The 17,808-nt window shown below is 47.3% G+C and overlaps 1 protein-coding gene across 8 annotated transcripts in view; it reads left to right on the top strand.

The window, feature by feature from the left end:
• The window catches only part of AFAP1L2 (actin filament associated protein 1 like 2), a 62,208-nt gene that overhangs the window by 29,958 nt on the left and 14,442 nt on the right, over positions 1-17,808 (top strand). For all 8 annotated transcript variants that reach the window (XM_085582832.1, XM_085582831.1, XM_085582830.1 and 5 more), the window contains exons 2-5: positions 8,896-9,024; positions 9,552-9,629; positions 12,532-12,623; positions 16,607-16,697. In XM_085582832.1, coding sequence (XP_085438958.1) covers positions 8,896-9,024; positions 9,552-9,629; positions 12,532-12,623; positions 16,607-16,697 — 390 coding nt within the window. The remainder of the gene's footprint in view (positions 1-8,895; positions 9,025-9,551; positions 9,630-12,531; positions 12,624-16,606; positions 16,698-17,808) is intronic.

Raw genomic sequence — 17,808 nt, 5'->3', positions numbered from 1 at the left:
CTTCCAGATTACCTTGAGGAGGATGGACAAGGACTGCATGCAGTGTCTGGACAAGGGGTTGAGCAAGATTATTAAGAAAGGAATCTAGCAATCAATAATGATGTTGCTGTAAGCTCTGCCAGCCTACCCTGATACTCAGGATTTAAAAAACCTGTTCTGCCCCTGCACTAGTGCAATAGCCTGGTGTGCTCATTCTGCTTTTCAGAGGCAGGCACAGAGGCTCAGCCCTGGCTCTTGTGGGCAGCGTGGCTCAAAAAGCCCTTTCTGTAGAGGAAACAGCAAGGAAAGACTGGGGACTCCAGTGCTGTGTGTCTGTCCTTCTCTCTGACCCCAGAGCTCTTGCTTTTGCTTTCTCAGACATAATTGCTTTCCCCTTCTGCTGTGTTCCTATTGTTCGTTGGAGAAATGCTGCCATTAAATCAACAGAGAACGGTGGGAAAATGCTTTGATATGAGGCCTTAGGAGGGCGTGTGCATGTGTGTGTGTGTGCTTGTCCTCTCTCAAAAACAACAGCACAACCCTTTGTGTATCTGGCAGCTTCCTTTAATTTCTGTCTTGCCAGTGACAGAGAAATCCATCTCAAAATATATTTGTCAGTTAACCTCCTTTATTTGTATTGAAGTGGCACAAACCACAGGTGGTGTTCACCACCGTTGTGAGAGTTAATCTCTCCAGGACCTTGCATTTTCCCTCTCTCTGTTTTGGGAATGAGGTATGCTAGGCTTCCTTTTTCCATGGGAAAGAGGTCCCATGGCTGTGGGCTCAGCAAGCATTAGGGGATGTTGTGTGCCTCTGTTCTGCTGGTGCTTTGTATTGTGGACAGGGATGGAAATGAGCTTTCCTCTGCGGGGTGATGAGCAGGGATGAGGCAAGGTCTGCCACAGCATTTTGACTAAAACTGTGTTCCTGGAGCCTTGGCAAAGACCTGAGGTGAGGTCCAGGGAGCACGTTGCCCCATTCATGGAGCAAGGGCTGCATTAAGGCAGAGGAGAGCAAGGCTGTGCTGAGCAGGCAGCTGTGGGATGCCTTCTTGCACAAGGTTCCAGCAGTAGAGCCCTGCCTCTTTGTGGCATTTGGTTGAGTGTTTTGTGTGTTTCTTTTTCTTGAAGGCAGCTATTCCATTTGATCCAAGCCACTTCTTGATAGCCCCTTCCTGGGCACAGCTTTGCGTGGCATTAGCCAGCAAACAGCAGATGTGCTTTGAGTTGCAGGTCAGATGCTCACCAGCCCCTCCAGTGAAGTCAGCCCCGCAGAGTGATGGAGAAGAGGACAGCCCTTCACAAGGCAGAGAAAACCCAAACCAGCCAACCACCAATCTTAGCTGGAAACTGGAAGAGTGAGGGGAAAGTTTGTGAGAACAGAAGGGAATCAGTGGAGGCAGCTTCACAGGAAATGGTGTCTCTGTCGTGCCACTCTAGGATTCAGCTCTGGGGCTTGGCAGCAAACGTGATTTCTGCTTTGTAAAAGTTTTTGGCATTGCTTTTCTCCCCACTGGGAAAGGAGCCCACCAGGCCCCGCTCCTGGGGATATTTACCTTAAAAACAGTGTTGTCTTTAATGTCCTGCCCTGCCTGACTTGGTCCAAATTTTTTTAGTTGACATCTTAATTTGCATGGACTATTACTTACTCTCTTGACTACTGCACTGATATTTCTTTAGTTGCTTCCTTTCTGTTTTTCTAGCTGGGTTCTGTCCCAGCAGGAGTCTTACTGTGTTATACAACTTGAACGTGACCTGGATGCTCTGCACAGTGAGGATGTGGTGCTTGTCTGATCCACCCCAGGTCCCAGCATGGTTTTCCATGGCACTCTGTGGTGTGTTCCCATCTGCTGAGGCTGTGAGCATCACTGAGCACAGGCCTGCAGCTTGTAGCCTAGTACAGCTTTGGGGATCTCATGAGTTTGATGGGCAGCCTGCTCCGAAGGAAGAGGTGCCAGCATCTCTCGGATGTCATCCAACAAATTGGTTTGGCAGTGGGGGACCTCCAGTGACTCACCAGTTGCTCTGTCATGGAAAGGCTGAGACCCTTTGCAAAGAAGCACATCACTGTGTTGCCTGTCAAGTGTCAAACACACACCCTCCATTGGATACCCAATGATCTTTAAGGTCACTTTCAACACAAACTTTTCTATGATATAATAGAGCAATGTGGCACTAAAATGCAAGAGTGCTCAGTGAAATCTCTGTGTGACACAGTAATTTTCATGTTTTGCTTCTCTTCTCTCTTCCTTTTTTTTTTTTCTTTAATTTTTCTTGGATGCTGTTTCCCACCTTCCAGTGGAGGGAGGAGGAGTCTGTTGTTTGCTCAGCTAACTGCAAAAAGCTTTGTGTGCATTTTCTGCTGCCGTTTTGTTAAAGTTCAGAGTTCCTGGGTTAGAGCTGCCACTTCTCAATATGAGTCTTGTTCGAACTTCCAGAGCAGCCCACGCAGAGCTGCTTGGGTTCATCTGTGCAGTTCACAGCCCACAGCCAGCCAAACACATTGTTTGCCTCTGTCCTTCCATGAATCATACTTTGCAACAAAGACCAGCCTAGTTCTCCCAAGGAGAGGGTGAATCCAAGCGGTGCTGGATTTTAGGTACATTAATAGAACAGTCTGGGTGGGTTTTTTTTCTTTCTTTCTTCCCTTTGAGCACTCATTGTGTCTAAAAATCAGACAGCTTTGTGACAGTGGTCATAACTGTCTGACACTTGTCTGGCTCATTAGGAATACTTTGATAGGAGTTCTCCAGTTTTACAGTTTTCTTATTTTGAGGGATTTTAGCTTGTCTCAGGATTATGAATTTTGCCTTTTGTTTTGTTTAATCTAGCAGTGATTCTCTAATGAGAAATGTCATTGTTTGCCAGAAGCTTAGAGGAGATTTTTGTGGATTTTCCTTTGAAAAACACAGCACTTCTCATTTTGCTGTGGGGAGATTTCTTTTTTGTACAATTATTTATATATTCATAATTATTTTTCTGTGGGTAAAAAAACCCTTTTCAACTGGACAATAGTGAGCTGGGGTTTTTATTCTCTTCCCATGAAAAGCAAGAAGATGGAAGGCTAGCCAGTAAATACAGGCAAAAGTGTGAGAAGTAAATCATTGCTTCTGATGGTCAAAACCAAGGTGGAAAACCTGGTCTCTCTCAGCCTGAGTGCCTTAGTCTGCACACACCTGGTTTGTTCTGCTCATCACCCTGGGTGAATGCTGCTGGGGTTTCAGTGGGATGGGGATGCTTTCCAGAGGAGCAGCTTTCAGGGATGTTGCTGTTTCTCAGTGTATTCGGATGAACCATCTGCCACCTGTCCTTGCCTGCCCTGCATTGCCAAAGCCAGCAGCATCTGGAGCAGGGCAGAGGAGCTGCATCCACTGCAGAGGGGCCAGAGCATTGCTGTTCCCCTTTCTTCACTGCTCCTCTGCACGACCCTGCAGCTGGCAGGGTGAGGAGGGTTGGTTTGTCTGAGGAAGGATCTGCTTTGCTGTTTTGGAAGGTGGCCCAGTGTGGGGTCATCCAGCTGTTACAGCTGTCACCATCCACACATCTGCCTTTCCTCACAGCTGGGGAGAATGGCCTTCTCTAGCTGTAACCATGGGTGACTTTTCCCTCTTGCAAAGCCCAACTGTTACTGTAAAACTCCAAATTAGCCAAGGAGGCCTGGGCTGGGCCCTCCTGCTCTTCTGACAGCACTTGCTATTCAGCAGCCTGAATGCTGCCTCTGTGCCTGCCTGTCCTCTCTGCACGCTCCTCAGCTGCCCTATTCATTTTATGCAGCAAAGGAAAAAAGAAAGCAGGGCTAGAAAGGAATTGCTGTCTGCCAAAGCAGCCCCTGGGGAATCCCAGTGCTGCCAGCCAGGGCTGGTCAGTGGGAAATGGGAGCTGCAAGGTTGCCATGGGATGTAGTGCATGGTGCAGGCAGTCTGGGGAGGCTGGGTGTGGGCAGGTACCTCGAGATACTCCTCAGGAGCCCCTGGCTTTTTCATGGTTCACAATGCTGCTACCAGTTTTACTGTCTCTGGAGCTTCTGAAATTTTTGAAGCAGGAAGCTTGGCGTGGCACAGACTGCAGGTATTTACTTGGTGCCTGAATGGAGTTGTTTGTCAGCAGCTTAGCTCAGCTCCTTCTGGGAGGAAAAGGTGACGCCAAAAGTACCAAGCCCAAACTCTGCTTTGGGCAGGAAGATGGAATATATATCTCAGCACTTTAGGATCATGGATGGGGGGTTGGAAACAAAATGCCCAGGCTGGGATGTGGGAAAGCTAGTTTATATTCTTGATCTGCTGAAGAATATGCCCATATCCTTGGACAAAGCACTTAATCTCCCAATGCCTTGGTTTCCTGTCAGCAAATGATACTCCTTATCTTTCACCTCTCATCTCACCAGAGGAAAGAGTTTGTCTTTTAGCATATATCCTATTACAGTTCTTTGTCCGGTGGCTGGGGCCCCTCTACCTTGATAAAATAAGTAATTGAATTTAGATTAAAAGGTCTAATACAATCCTGCCCAGTGGTTACTGAAACACTTGAATGAAAGTTCATTCAGAAGTTGTCTTCCCATTTCCTCCTAAGGCCAAGACATGAAATAATTAGATGTAGACATAGGTTGTTATTGTAGCACAATGACAGAGATCAGTGGTTATTGGTAGGAATGGCTTTTATAATCTAGTTTAATGGTCATTTACCTTTCAGTGACCTTGGTGTCAGGCAAAATTGGCAGCTCTTTTGCCAGGAATGTGCTTCCTCAGTGAGGGCTTTGCAGGCTGTTTCACTTTTGGCTCTAGCTTCTCATGAGCTAGGATAGACACTGCTGCAATGCAAGAGACTTTCAGTCTGCAAAGAAAGGCACAGACTCCTGCCAAAAGAAGCCCTTTTCAGTGCTGTCCTGCTGCCACTGAATTGCTGGTGGAACAGATCAGTCGTGTTTAAAGCATCTCTTTGGTTATTGATGCAACCAGAGTTGCAGCCTTCAAACTGAAAGAGCCTGTGCTGGTCAGGGGCAGCCCAGGAGTTTCTGTAAAATGAGTTGCATTGTCTTGGAGTAAAAGAAAGGAGAACATATCATCCAGTTAAGTGCATGCAAGGAGAAGGAGCTGGTAATTCTGCCTGTAGCCCCCACCCTGATTACATCAGTAAAGATGTAATATTTCTATATATTTCAAAGTACCATCCTTTCTGTGATGATCATCCACTCACTGCAGATGCAAATCACTCAAGTTTCCCATTGACTGTGATGCTCCTATGCCTCTCTCCATCATGTGTTGAGAAATTCCTACAGGTTTTATCCAGTTATGGATGTCTCTTGCCATGGAGAAGAATATGACATGAGCTGTGCTGTGATTTCTGATGGTACCCCGGGTCTGTGGCCATCCTTTCTAGGGAACTGAAGTAAGTCATATTCTGCTGCTTGAGGGGACTAGATTCAGTGCAGGTATTCACAGTGACCCTGGCCAAGCCTCATAATTTTTCTGACAATCTAAACCTTAGAGGTAATCCTTGTTTTCTGTGAAGGGGGCTGACTTTTTGAAAGCTCTATGAAGCTCTTTGTTTGAGGTGGTGCCAGAAATATTACTTAAGTCACAAAGTTCTATAAGAGTTGAGAAGAGCAATATAGCAGTGGAAAAAAGTTTCAGAAAAACATCTGAGAATTTCTCTGCCTTATGACTTAGGCTTCTGCCTACTTCTGATCTCTCTTCCTGCTGCTCACAGCCATACCATTTTGCAGATATGTTCCTTGGATCTGTTACTATTGCCCTGCAGAGCAGGAATCATCTCTTTATGTGCTGTCATTTCTAAACTGCTAACATAAGGAGAGCAAAGCCATGTAGCTTGGAAGAAAAACCATTTGTTTCAGGCTGCTTTGCAAAGCCACCAACCTGGTTTTACCATGAGCATGTTCCATATATCACCAGCACAGCATGATGGGTCTTTAGCTGAGATCAAGCAGTGACTTCCAGCACTCAGAATCCTGAGATGGTTTAATGTACAAGGGCTCTCAATTGTTTTTACTGCTGGGACCTGCTGTGATAGTGGCTTGCTCAGAGGATCTTACAGACTCTCTTTGTATTTTTACTTCTCACACTCATCACTCCTCAGTCTCTGATAAATATTGGCTTGTTCTCCCTCTGATAGCAGAGAATGAATGGTCATTGGAGTTGGTTTTTTGCAGGTATTAGGTTTGGATTGGGAATGTTAGCTGATGTCAGAGAGATACTTGCATAGAAGCAGATGGTTTATATACTGCTTCTTGCAGAAGAAGAACAAAATTAACCTCTCTTGAGGCCCTGAAGTCTGAATCCATTGGGGTCTGACAGAATCTTTCCACTGACCTCTGTCACCCCAGGGTCACATCCTAAATGAGCTGCTTTGAGTCACTGGAAGCCTGAGTTCAGCTTTGGTGGGCTGGAAAATGTAACCTACTGTATGGGCTCTGCTGTTCATAAGGGCTCAGCCCTGTGTGAGTGCTAGCTGTGGGTGCCTGGGAGAAGAATAAACTCATTTTCTGCAGTCTGGGGGTGGAGGAGGGAATGGGAATTGTACCCCCTTCCCTGCAAACCCACTGTTGTGACATCCACGTGGGCAGCTGCTTCTGAAGCTTCAGATTAAGGTTAAGTGTCCTTGGTGCTGTTTTTTCTGGCATCATCCCTGACACATCCCTGTCCTGTGCAGCTGGCCTGACCAGCAGGACCTGACCTCAGTTTGAGTTTTCTGAAGTGGGCCACTGAAGCAGATGAGTACAGCAAGGCTGTGATTGACCATGGGAGATTTCCTTGAACTTGGAAGAAACAGGGTACCTGAAGCTTTAGAAAAGCCAGTTGTGAGTAGGTTTGACACCATTCATTGCTTATTGGCATCCAGTAGGCTTATCAGCAAATGCTACCTGTTTCCTCACAGCTTATGGGAAAAAAAAAAAAAATCTTCTATTTCTTGAGGTAATTCTTGTTTTCTCTGGGCAAAACAGAAGCTAGCAAAGACGTTTGGGTTAACACAGCGTGATGCAGGTGTTTTCCATTCCCTGCTGGTCCAAATCAGACCAGAAGAGAATTAATTTGGTGCAGAGGGTATAGAATGAAGTGTGAATAGCTACAAGTTGGTTGGTTCCTCTGGAGCTGTTATTGATTGATCTGGAGTCATTAGGCTGTTTTACAGTCAGTCTGGTGAAGATTAATTCTGTTTGAGAGCAGTAACAAGTTTTTTCAATTAATGACTAGCAACATAAACCTTTACAGTGTAATTTATTTCTCAATCTTCTAACATGTATTTTCCCCAGGAAGGTTGTCTGGTGGCTAATGATAGGTGAGTAGGAAGGTGATGGCTTTCTCCTGCATTTAAAAAAATGTTCTTTGTGACCTTAAATGGGGCAGCTCTTTAACTAGAACTGCTCAGATGCTTTGTATTATGAACCCAAAGTGTTAACACTTTCCTAGTTCATAGGTGTGAACTCCAGCTCACAGGGATTCCATGGGATCACCAGAGTGGGAATGCTGTCACAGGGATTCCATGGGATCACCAGTGTGGGAATGCTGTCACAGGGGTTCTGTGGGATCACTGGTGTGGGAATGCTGCCACAGGGGTTCCATGGGATCACCAGAGTGGGAATGCTGCCACAAGGGTTCCATGGGATCACCGGTGTAAATGCTGTAAGTAAAGGAAGGGAGCGTTGCCCCACTCCAGTTATCCCAAAGCTCCCTGGTGGAGCATCAGGACTCAGTGCCTGGCTTGCAGGGTGCTGGTGGCAAAGCTGAGCTTCTCTGCCCATCTCTGCAGATCCTCAGCACCAGGAGCAATGGAGGGGGGCAGCAGGGGAGCCTCCAAAGGGGAGGAACAGTCCCAGCTGGGTTTGGCACGTTTTTCCCACACACTGCCATTCTTGCGTGGCACTTCCCCTCTCCACATAATACTCTGTTATTTCCTCCTCCTGCCCCTGCTGCTAATTAGCCCATGATAAACTCTGGTGTGAACAAAAGCAAGCAATTACGAGTCTGTTGCTTCAGCGTGAGCCCTGTCAGAGCAGTGATTTGTTGGTGGCAGGGTGTGCAGCACCTCCTCAGGAGGAAAACAAGCCCATTAGCCTGGCTCAGCTGGGCAGTGCCCTGGCTCAGCTGCTTGCTCTGGGTAAGCAGTGATGTCTGGGCTGCAGCAGGACTTCCTGAGCTGCTGGAGAATGTGCCCTTGGAGTCCTGTGTCCTCAGCTTCACAGGATACAGTGGGTTTATGGTCACTGCCCAAGCAAGGTGGCTTGAGAAGTTACTGGATTGTTATCTGTGTATGTCAGGAGGTGGAGATTCTTGTTCTTTTCTTTTTGGAATACACACATAAACATTTTCAAATTAATCCAGACAGAGAAATAATGGTAGAACGAAACATGAAATTGTTGAGTGGTTTGTGCTGGAGGGGATCTTGGAGATCATCTAGTTCCCACTTGCTTACCATGGGCAAGGACACCACCTGCTACACCAGATTTCCAGAGCCCCATCAGATAAGGAGCAGGCTTAGAAAGAAGAAGCAAAAAGCAGGATTTTTAATAGGTCCCAAGCCAAATGATGTTTGAATTATATTTGCCAGGACTCAAGGTACATGTATGAAGACCTTGCAAGCTGCTTTTGTATAATCTCACCCTAATGCTCAAAATCTCTTCAGGTTGTCTTTGCTTGAGAAGAAGTCCTAATGGAAGAAGAAGAATAGGTATTTACATGGGATTTCACTGATGTGTGAATAGAGTAAGGGAAGTTGGAGATTTTTTGGTTTGAGACCCACTTTCTTTCCAAAGCTAGAGGCAGAGTTCAAGCTGGAAAATTAAATATGAACTATTTCTGGGCAGAAAAAGCAAAGGATCTTGGAAACAGTGGAATTAACATATGTCCTCTTTTGACACACCACCCAGCTGCTTTGCCAAAAGTTGTCTCTGTTTCTGTTGTAGCTCTCGAGCAGCTGCTCACAGAACTTGAAGATTTTCTGAGGATACTGGACAAGGAGAACTTGAGCAGCACTGCTGTGGTGAAGAAGAGCTTCCTCTCTGACCTTCTGAAAGTCTACACCAAGTCCAGTGGTACAGATGAGGAAAACCAAGGATGGGGTGGTGGGCTGTCATGGGAATTGCTATGGGGTCTTGAAACAACATTTTCCTGGTGGCTGGTGGGAATAGGAGACATGAAAATTAGCAGGAGAAACTGAAACTGAGTTTATTTTTGCAGTGGCCTCTAATTGTTTATGTAAAATTACTATAGTTATGTGTCCAGCTTTACAAGCAAAGGATTCCCAAGATTCTTGATCCTTTCTGTTTTCTTTATTAAACCTTAAGTTTATTTAATCCACTTTGTAAGATACACAGGATGTACTGTTTGGCCAAGTTAATGTTTAAGTAGAAATTTTAACTTACGGAATTTCCTGACCATAAAGCACTTACTTTTTCTGCTTTTTATTATTGCTTGGGGTTTTTCCTGCACATTGCCTCAACCAGCATGCTCTCTCCAAATGTGCTCAGCAGAGACATTTCTTACATCTGCCTTTGTGGAAAAATTTAGCAGTGTGAAAGCAGTGTGTGGGTAAAGAGTTCACTTTTCCCTTTGTTTGCAGGTGGTGATGAGGAGTATATTTATATGAACAAAGTGACAGTCCATAAACAGCAGGGTGACCAAGAGAAACAAGACAAAGGTAGGGAGCTGAAGATTAATGGTTTCATCGTGTCTCATGGGATGCTGAAGGCACACAAGGTTAGAGCCTTGCTCTGGCAGCTCTGAGGGCTGGAGCAGCTGCTGGTTGTGGAAGGGCCATTTTCATAACATTCCCTTGGAAATAGTGGTCCTTGCCAGCACTGTGAGGTTATTCCTGGAAGTAGCACTTTGGAGGTCTTTATTTTGGGATAAAAATATTGCCTTCTAAGGCTTGAAGCTCCAGTGCCTGAAATATTCAAGGAAGCCTTCGTGCTTTCTTTGGCCACAAAACAAGTCACTTTTTGCTTATTTGAGACCTTGAAAGTGTATTTCTTGTTTGCTGTGTTGCTCTGCTCTGCCCAGAGGGTCTGTGTTGTCACAGCCTTGTGAGGTGGGTTTGCAGGGCTCAGCCCTCACCACCTGCAGGGGCAGAGCACCTTCATCTCCCAGGGATGTGACACTTCTGCAGAGTAAAAGCTGAGAAGTCAAACCTGGGTGAAATACTCATTTCAAATTCAGTTTTCCCAGGTTTTGAATTTGTAACACAGCAAAAAACATAATTGTCTAAAAATGTTCTTCCTCTTTGAAGTTCACTATGAAAGAGGTTGCTGATAATTGCACGGGGTGAGAGTATTAGTGACACACTTTTTTTAAATGCACACCTAGTCAGGGGCTGGTCCTACCCCAGAGTTTCCAATGCAGAGGGATGAGACAAGGACTCATCAGTGCAGCCTGCTGCTGATGTGCTGGTCCTGCAATAGTTGGGATTGTTCCACTTCCACGGTTGTTTGTTTTGGTTTTATTTCTTCGTGGTGGAGGTTTTTTGTTTATTTGATTTGTTCTTTAAACTACCTGCAGCCAAACTTGGGCTAACTTCAAATGCCTCTGAAGACAGGATGTCCTCCCAGATTACACGTGCAGCCCCAGTGTGACCTCCAGACAGGGCCCTCTGGATGATGCTGTAATGCTCTATAATAGGATCACACAGCCTCCCAGCAGCTGAACAGCAACAGAAACATCTCTTTATATAAGTTCTCATTTGGGTGGATAAAGCAAAGCTTGCACTGATCCACTATGCTCAAACACAGGAAAAATTTCAGACAATTTATTTTTAGAGCTGGTTCTTTTATTTCAGACTTTTCCCTATCAAGACCATGACCTTGCCCACTCAGTCACTCCCTGCAGGACCTGGCACTTCTCTCTTTCTGTTTTAACAACTTCCCTATTCCAAGTAAAACTTCTGAGTTATTTGGAAGTGCTGGAGTCAGTGAGCCACATGTGTGGGGTCTTAGCCACAGCTGCAGCTGGGTGTAGAGCCCTGATCCTGCCTCTGTAACTGGATGGAGAGGTGCCTGCAGGTTCAGGTTTAGCTGGAGGGGGCCCAAATGCCCACTGGTGTGATACTGATCTTCCAGTGATGATGCAACTCCCACTGTTCCTTTCATCTACTGCGATTCCATGCCTGGAATGGGACTGGGGACCACGCTTCTGTGCCTGAGCTGACCTCTTCTGCTCTGCAGAGTTTCTTCCCCACAACAGCTGTGCTCCAAAAGTCACCCCTCCAAACTTTAAAATATGCAATTTCTGCACAAAAATGTATTTCACTGCTCCTCAGATCTACTTGCAATTCCAGTGGTAAGGATTTAAGGATTTAGGCAGAACAGACACTGCCTCTGAGATGCCTTCCTGTGGCCCAGTAATTGAATTCCCCACACTGGGTGATGGAGGCACCATCATTTACTGGACCTCATTTACCTGAGAGATGCAGCAAGTCCACAGGGCTCTTCAGTGAGCCAAATGCCATCTCCTGGAAGTCAGCACAAAGGGGCAGGAGTCTGGGAGGTGGGACTGATGTGAAGGGCTCCTGGTGTGGCCACTGTGATCCTCTTAGCCCAAATGCCAGGTGGCATTCACTTTTACAAGGAACAGAGAGCACAGATAAGTAACAGTTAGTACAGATGTGAATTTCAGCAGGATTTTGGATGGTTTTTCTTTTTCCTTCCTTCTTCTAAATCTTCTTCAAACTGCAGGTTTTAGAGAGGCATCTTTATCAGAGGACACCTGCAACATGTCTAGGGAAAAATATTCCTTCCCTCCCACCCCAGTAAGGAAACAATCTGTGATTTGTGATGCTGGCATGTGTAGCTGGAGAAGGAAGAGGTACATCCATCACTGCACTATCTCAGAGGTCATGGGATTTGGGCACTCACTGAGGCCACCCAGGAGTTCTGTGGTAGGAGAAGGACTGAACACTAGTTTTCTGAGCCTTCAGTGTACCCTCCAGATACTAAATCACTCTGCGTTCAGCTTGGAAAATCTGACTTTCCAGGGGCAGACACGGATCACCTGGAGCATACATGTTTGGCCAGGGCTGCTTCAAGAGCAACCCTCCCTTGAGCAGTGATCACACTGCTGATCAGGGCTGGCCTTGATAAGCCACTGTGCACTTAGCTGAGCAGCCACCTTTGCAGTTCTCCCTGGGAGCAGCGTGGTGCTAGCCCCATTTTTTGGGAAAGGCAGCAGAGGAGCAGTCACTGACCTGTCTGCTCACAGGGATCTGAGCTAGCAAGGGCTAAACTGCCATGGCTTTGCAGACACTGTGTGGTGTCTGCCCATGCTGCTCCTCAAGACCCTTTAAAGTCTCAGCAGTGAGTCTGGCCTTCACACTTTTCCCTCCAGAAGGAAAAACATGCCCCAAAAGCAGAGGTCAGTTCCTGCTGGGTCTCCTGGTGCCACGTTCCTGGCTATGGCCTGAAATGACATGGTGGCCCTGCAGCCATGCCTGTAATTGTCACTCTGCTCCCCACTGAAATAGCATCCTGCTGCTCCAGCACAGCCCAGGGTAGCAAGTGCTCTGCTGGGAGATGCCACATGTCATCTGTGTAATTGTTTCTGCCTTGCAGTGCTGGATCAGAAGAACTCCCTGACTAATGGAGACTCAGGACTGCATTTGTCACCTCCTCAGAAGAGCCTGCCAGACCTTCCCCCTCCAAAGGTAAGTTTTTCACAGCCTTTGCTTTTCACTGCCTCAGCCTGGGTATCTGAGCCCCTTGAGGCTTCACTGTTGTCAGGTCCTGTGTAGCATGGCTGGGTGGAAAAACCTCTGCCTGTGTCTGTTAGTGAGGCAAAGAGTCCTGGTGAGCTTTATTTTAAAAATAGTAACAAAACATTGAACTAGGCATTTCCAGCTGCATGTTTTGTGTGTACAGACTGTGGGTGAGTATGTGGCTGGTGCAGCTGCATGGTGGCCTAGGGTGGCTGAACCCAGGAACCCTTTTAGTGCCCAAAACTTGTGCAAAGGTGGAGCAGGCAGCTGTGGGGGCTCCCCAGGAATGTGCAAATTGGGCAGTGCTCCCTGCCAGGGAGACCCACACCCATTACATGGCACCCCAGGCTCAAGGAAGGAGAAGTTTTCAAAGAAACAGAGGTGGTGATGACTCTCAGCTGTTCCTTTGGAAGTCTCTCCTGAGTTGTAAATCAGCTGTGCCTGGGCTGCTGACATGATCTTGGACAAGCCAGGAATCTCTCAGCTGCAGGGTGGTGGGAAGGTCCCTGGGCAGTACCAGGACCTCCCTTGCTGCCAGAGCCTTTCTCAGTTTGGCCATTGCCAGAGGTTTGCTCACAACTGGAGCACCTGGTGTTGTGTGTGCACTGGGTGCTGCTGTTGTCCTGGCTGTGCAGCCCACAGGTCTGTGAGGAGGAGTTGCTGGCTCTGTAGGTTTTTCTGTGGGGCAGCTCTAAGTCAAACACCATCAGCTCTCCATGGGATGTTGTCTCTGTGCCAGGAGCCAGCCTAGCTGTCCTAGACACAGGTCATCCTCAAGACCCTGAATGTTGCTGGTCAGTAGTTGGTGCAGTGTGGGAATTGCTGTTAGCTGGGATTTCAGGATGTGGAAGGAAAGGAGGGCAGGGAGCATGCATGGGGAGGAGGAGAAGGCATGGAGGAGGATGGGGTGGTGCATCCATCAACCACAAAGGAGGATCTGTTCTTTTCCCAGGAAGGAGGATGCAGGGTGAGGCCCCAGGACTTTTGCCCAGGGATCTGTGTGCCTCAGCTGAAGTTAGCTGGAGGAGCTGGGAAAACAAGGGGTAGGATGGGATGCAGCTGACAAACCCTTGGATGCAGCATGATTGCCTGCTGGCAGCTGCTGCAGCCCCAGAGGCTCTGCCCACGCAGATGGCTGGAGCTGGAGTGCCTGGGAGCAGTGGCCAGAGCAGGAATCTCTGTGTAGCTCTGTATTTCACAGTGGGCAGGAGGTGGAATGAAGGCACCACTGGGGAAGCAGCAGCCAGGTGTCTCCAAGGCATTTCTCTTGAGCTTGGTACAGGCCAGCTTTCTGACTGGGCAATCAGGAAATGAAATGAGGGAATTAGAATAAAATAGTCTCAGATTTCAGCTGAGAAGGGCACTTCTCCCTGTCCTCTCCCAGACCTGTGCTGGGAATTTCCTTCTCCCAGCTGCTTACCACTGGAATTAACCCCCTTTGGATGCAGCAGCCAAGTACCTCCTCACTGTGAGCATCTGAGTGTCAGCGAGCTTTGGCAGTGAAGATATCTGAATGTCCTTTGGGGAATGGAGTTGGGGAGAGCTTTAATGAGTGGGAATTACTGTTGGGGGTGATGGATCTTCCCTGTCTGCATTTGCAGCTCCCAGTGCAGGCAGGAGCTACAGCCACCTGGGCAGTGGAGAGTGGAACAGAACTCCTTGCGCAGAAACTGAGAGGTTAGGAGAGGAAATCAGATTAGATCTGGTTTTTCTCTGCAGATTTTTCTGTGATTTGGTGACGGACATCCTGTGGTGTTGCTCTGCACTTGCCTTTGAGGCACGGAAGAAATACAGTGATAAAGCCCTGCACAGCAGAGTGTCCCTGGCACCCACAGGCACCACTGGGCAGCCCAGCAGGGGTGGCTCACCTGGATCCCACTGATGCTTTTAGATTTGTCCCAAAACAATCTTTAAACAATGAGTTCTGAGGCCTTGGTGACCTCTCCTGTGCTGCAGCCCTGGCAGCTCTGTCTCTTCCTGCAGCCACCCACAGGGAACGTCCTGTGGTATGGATGCAAATGCACAAGGTGGTCATATTTGCATGCTCATTGTGCCATCATGAAACAGGCATATGTTCTGTAAGGGCCAGCATGGTTAAATAACAAAATATATAGCCTTTGACTTAAGCTAGAGAGTAAACCACTCCACACCCCTGGGAAAGAGGAGACAAAACAAATACCTTCTGGTCAGCCAAGGTGCATGCATCCTGTAGGCTCTGACAAAACAGTTGTGGGATGGTGTTAAAAAAACCCACAGCATTTCTATGTGTAGGCAATTTCTTTATGGCCACAGCACAAAGTGAGCTGGCTACACGCAGGAGGCCACCACAGATGGCAATTACAGACACATTTCCTAGCCAGGGAAGGGATTAAGTAAAGCCCTGGAGTGACTGGGTTTGATTTTGTTTCTTTAATGCAGCACATTAGAACAAGAAGTTCCTAAACCTTTTAAGTGTTTGGAAGGCAAGTGTTTTCCAGAAGTGCTCTATGTGTCTCTGGAAGCAAAGTTCAGTCTGCTCACAGCATCTGGCAGACCCACATAAGGAGTTTTAGCACTGGAGAAGTCTGGGAGGCTGGCAGAGCCACGGGCAGCTGGCCCAGGTGGGAGCAGATGTGACTTTGGTGTGGTCAGGATTCCTTACTCCCACAGGCCCAACAGCTTTCCTTTTTGGGCAGCTGCTGGCCAGAAAATCTCTTCCTTCAAAGCTTTCCTTCTGCTTCTCAGCACCAGTAGCTGCTGGTGGAAACATCCGGGGCAGGATGAGCAGCTTTGCACCTGCATTTGATGATGTGGGCACGACTGCAGATGGGCTGGGCTTGCCTTAGAGAGCACTGCTCTGCAATGCTGGGGCACAGCTGGCCCCTCTTACCCAGGGAGCAATCGTGGGCTGGCACAGTGCATGATTTGTGACCTTCCACACTGCTGTCTCTGCACAGAGACCTGCTTTTGTGCCCCTCCTCCTGGGGGAGTGGGGCTTTGACCCTGGGCATCCTGTCAGGGTTTGCACAGCCTCAGTCAGGTCAGCTGAAGCATGGCAAGACAGAGCATCCTGCTGTCAGATGGCTGGGGTGGTTTGACCTCCAAAGGAGCAGGGACACCCCACTGGGAGCAGGGAAATGCTACTGTCAGGTCAGGGTGGGAGATGGGGTGCCAGGTATCTGGGAAGAACACAAGCTCTGTGCTCATCCTACTGATCTGTTCATGCTGCTGCTCTGCTGTATCATGTCCAACATCTCTGTGAATCACCTGGAAAATAAAAAGTTTGTTTCTGCACCTTTTTTTTTTTTCCCCTCATGTATTGATATTTCTAAAGGATCAAGGCATGTTTTTCTTGCCAGCCTTTGCTTGTGTTTAGGGAGGGGTTTGGCAGGCACCACAGGGATTTTCCAGCACTTGGACTCTTTTCAAAGGCTTATTTTCCATTGGTGTTGTTTATCCATTTCCTTCATTTTTTGTTAAGAGCACAATTAAAGATTCCCAATATAGTTCCTAAAGCAGAGATTTTTATCTATTCGTTTCTGCCAGTCAGAGACTTGTAGACACAACCAAAGACTGCTCAGGTAAAGCCAGGGTTGCACCAATTGTCCTCCCTTCTGGCTCCCTGATAAGATAATCCACAGCAGAGAGGACCATCCCCAGTTACCATGGGCAGTTCAGCAGGCAGAAATCTCAGTTCAGTGTAAAGCTGATGGGTTGCAATTGCTGCTCTGAGTTGATCTTCCCAAGGCTTTCAGCAACATGAAAGAAAGCAACATTTATGATGTGATTATACAGTAATTTCAATTTATATTTGAGCTAATTGTACCACATCTAAAAGATTTCATCCACTGGGATGCACTTGAGTGCTAAAAAAAGGCGGAAAGGAAGTCCCGTTGTTTTGGTGGATCTGTTTTTACCTTAAATCATGTTTCTTTTATGTGTTTATTCTGCAGATTCTGGAAACAAAACAACCACCAGTCCCCAAGATTGAATCCCCAGAGGGATATTACGAAGAAGCTGAGCCCTATGACATCTCTGTAAATGGTATATCCCAGCTAACCCTTGGGAGGGGGTTCATGTGGGAGATGGAGGACTTGAGATTTATGAGAACCAGTAAATGAAAGCACAGATATTTCATACAGCTTTTGGGACAAATTTGTTTTCTGTTGCTCATCACACTTGATATTACAGACCTAATGCTGGCTGGAAAGCAAAGACTACTGAATTGCTCAAATTTTTAACTTTCCTGTAGAAGTTAGTAATATGCTTGGGTCAGTATAGTAGCATCAGTGTAAAATGTTAGAAACCATTGTGTGTCCTCTTTGTTTTGGTGTTTTTCTGGCAGATAAACTGCAGTCCAGCACAAGTTTCTATTCAGGACTGAGTGGTGAAGCTGTGGTGGCTTGCATTCGTGTCCTAGTGCTCTAATTGTCCCCTTGGGGCTCAAAATCCATGGCTCTGCTGGTCTGTTAGGAGTGATAACCATTTTTATAATTGGCTCGTTATTCAGCTCTGTCTCTTGTGGCTGTTTAACCATCTGTAAACTTGAATAGAAAGCCATGCTTTGTGTGGGGGGGAAGCGTGTGTGTTCCTTTGCACACCCCCACTCAGTGCCTGGGACAGCACCCCCAGCCATGTCCTGGAGCTGTGCCACCCCTGCCTGTCCCCTGTGGGCTCCCCACCCCTCTGGGAGGAGGCTGCTGCATGCTGAGCTCCCACATTCTCACTTTTTACGATGTGTTCCTGCATCCTTTTGTTGAGCACCCTTCACTGAGAGATTGCTTTCCTGTGATCTGATAGCAGAGCTGATCTTGTCACTTTATAATCCATTTAAACCATAGGAGATGGATTATACCACCCCATGAGCAGAAGCAGATCTCTGCTCATCAGCCTTGGCTGCAGCAGAGTGTGTGGCATGGGCAGGGCTGAGTGGCAAGAGTCGAGGCAAGCAAAGAAGTGAGGGTTAAAGGTGACAGATTTGGATCTAAAGCTTTGGCTGTTGAATCTGAGCTTCATCTGGGAGAAGCTGGGTCCTCTCCAGCCCCAGTGTGAGCTCCTGGGTTTGGACCTCAGTGTCAGTGAACAGGAAGATGGTGCCCAGCTCAGATGGGAAAGGTTCAGGCTCATCGTGGCCAGGGTGAAAGGTGCTGTTCAG

This window comes from Lonchura striata, chromosome 6 (genome assembly GCF_050655825.1).
Source record: "Lonchura striata isolate lonStrDom1 chromosome 6, ASM5065582v1, whole genome shotgun sequence".
NCBI classification, from domain to species: Eukaryota; Metazoa; Chordata; class Aves; order Passeriformes; family Estrildidae; genus Lonchura; species Lonchura striata.
Note: the sequence above shows the minus strand (reverse complement) of the source record. Positions and strands in the feature narration are given on the sequence as shown.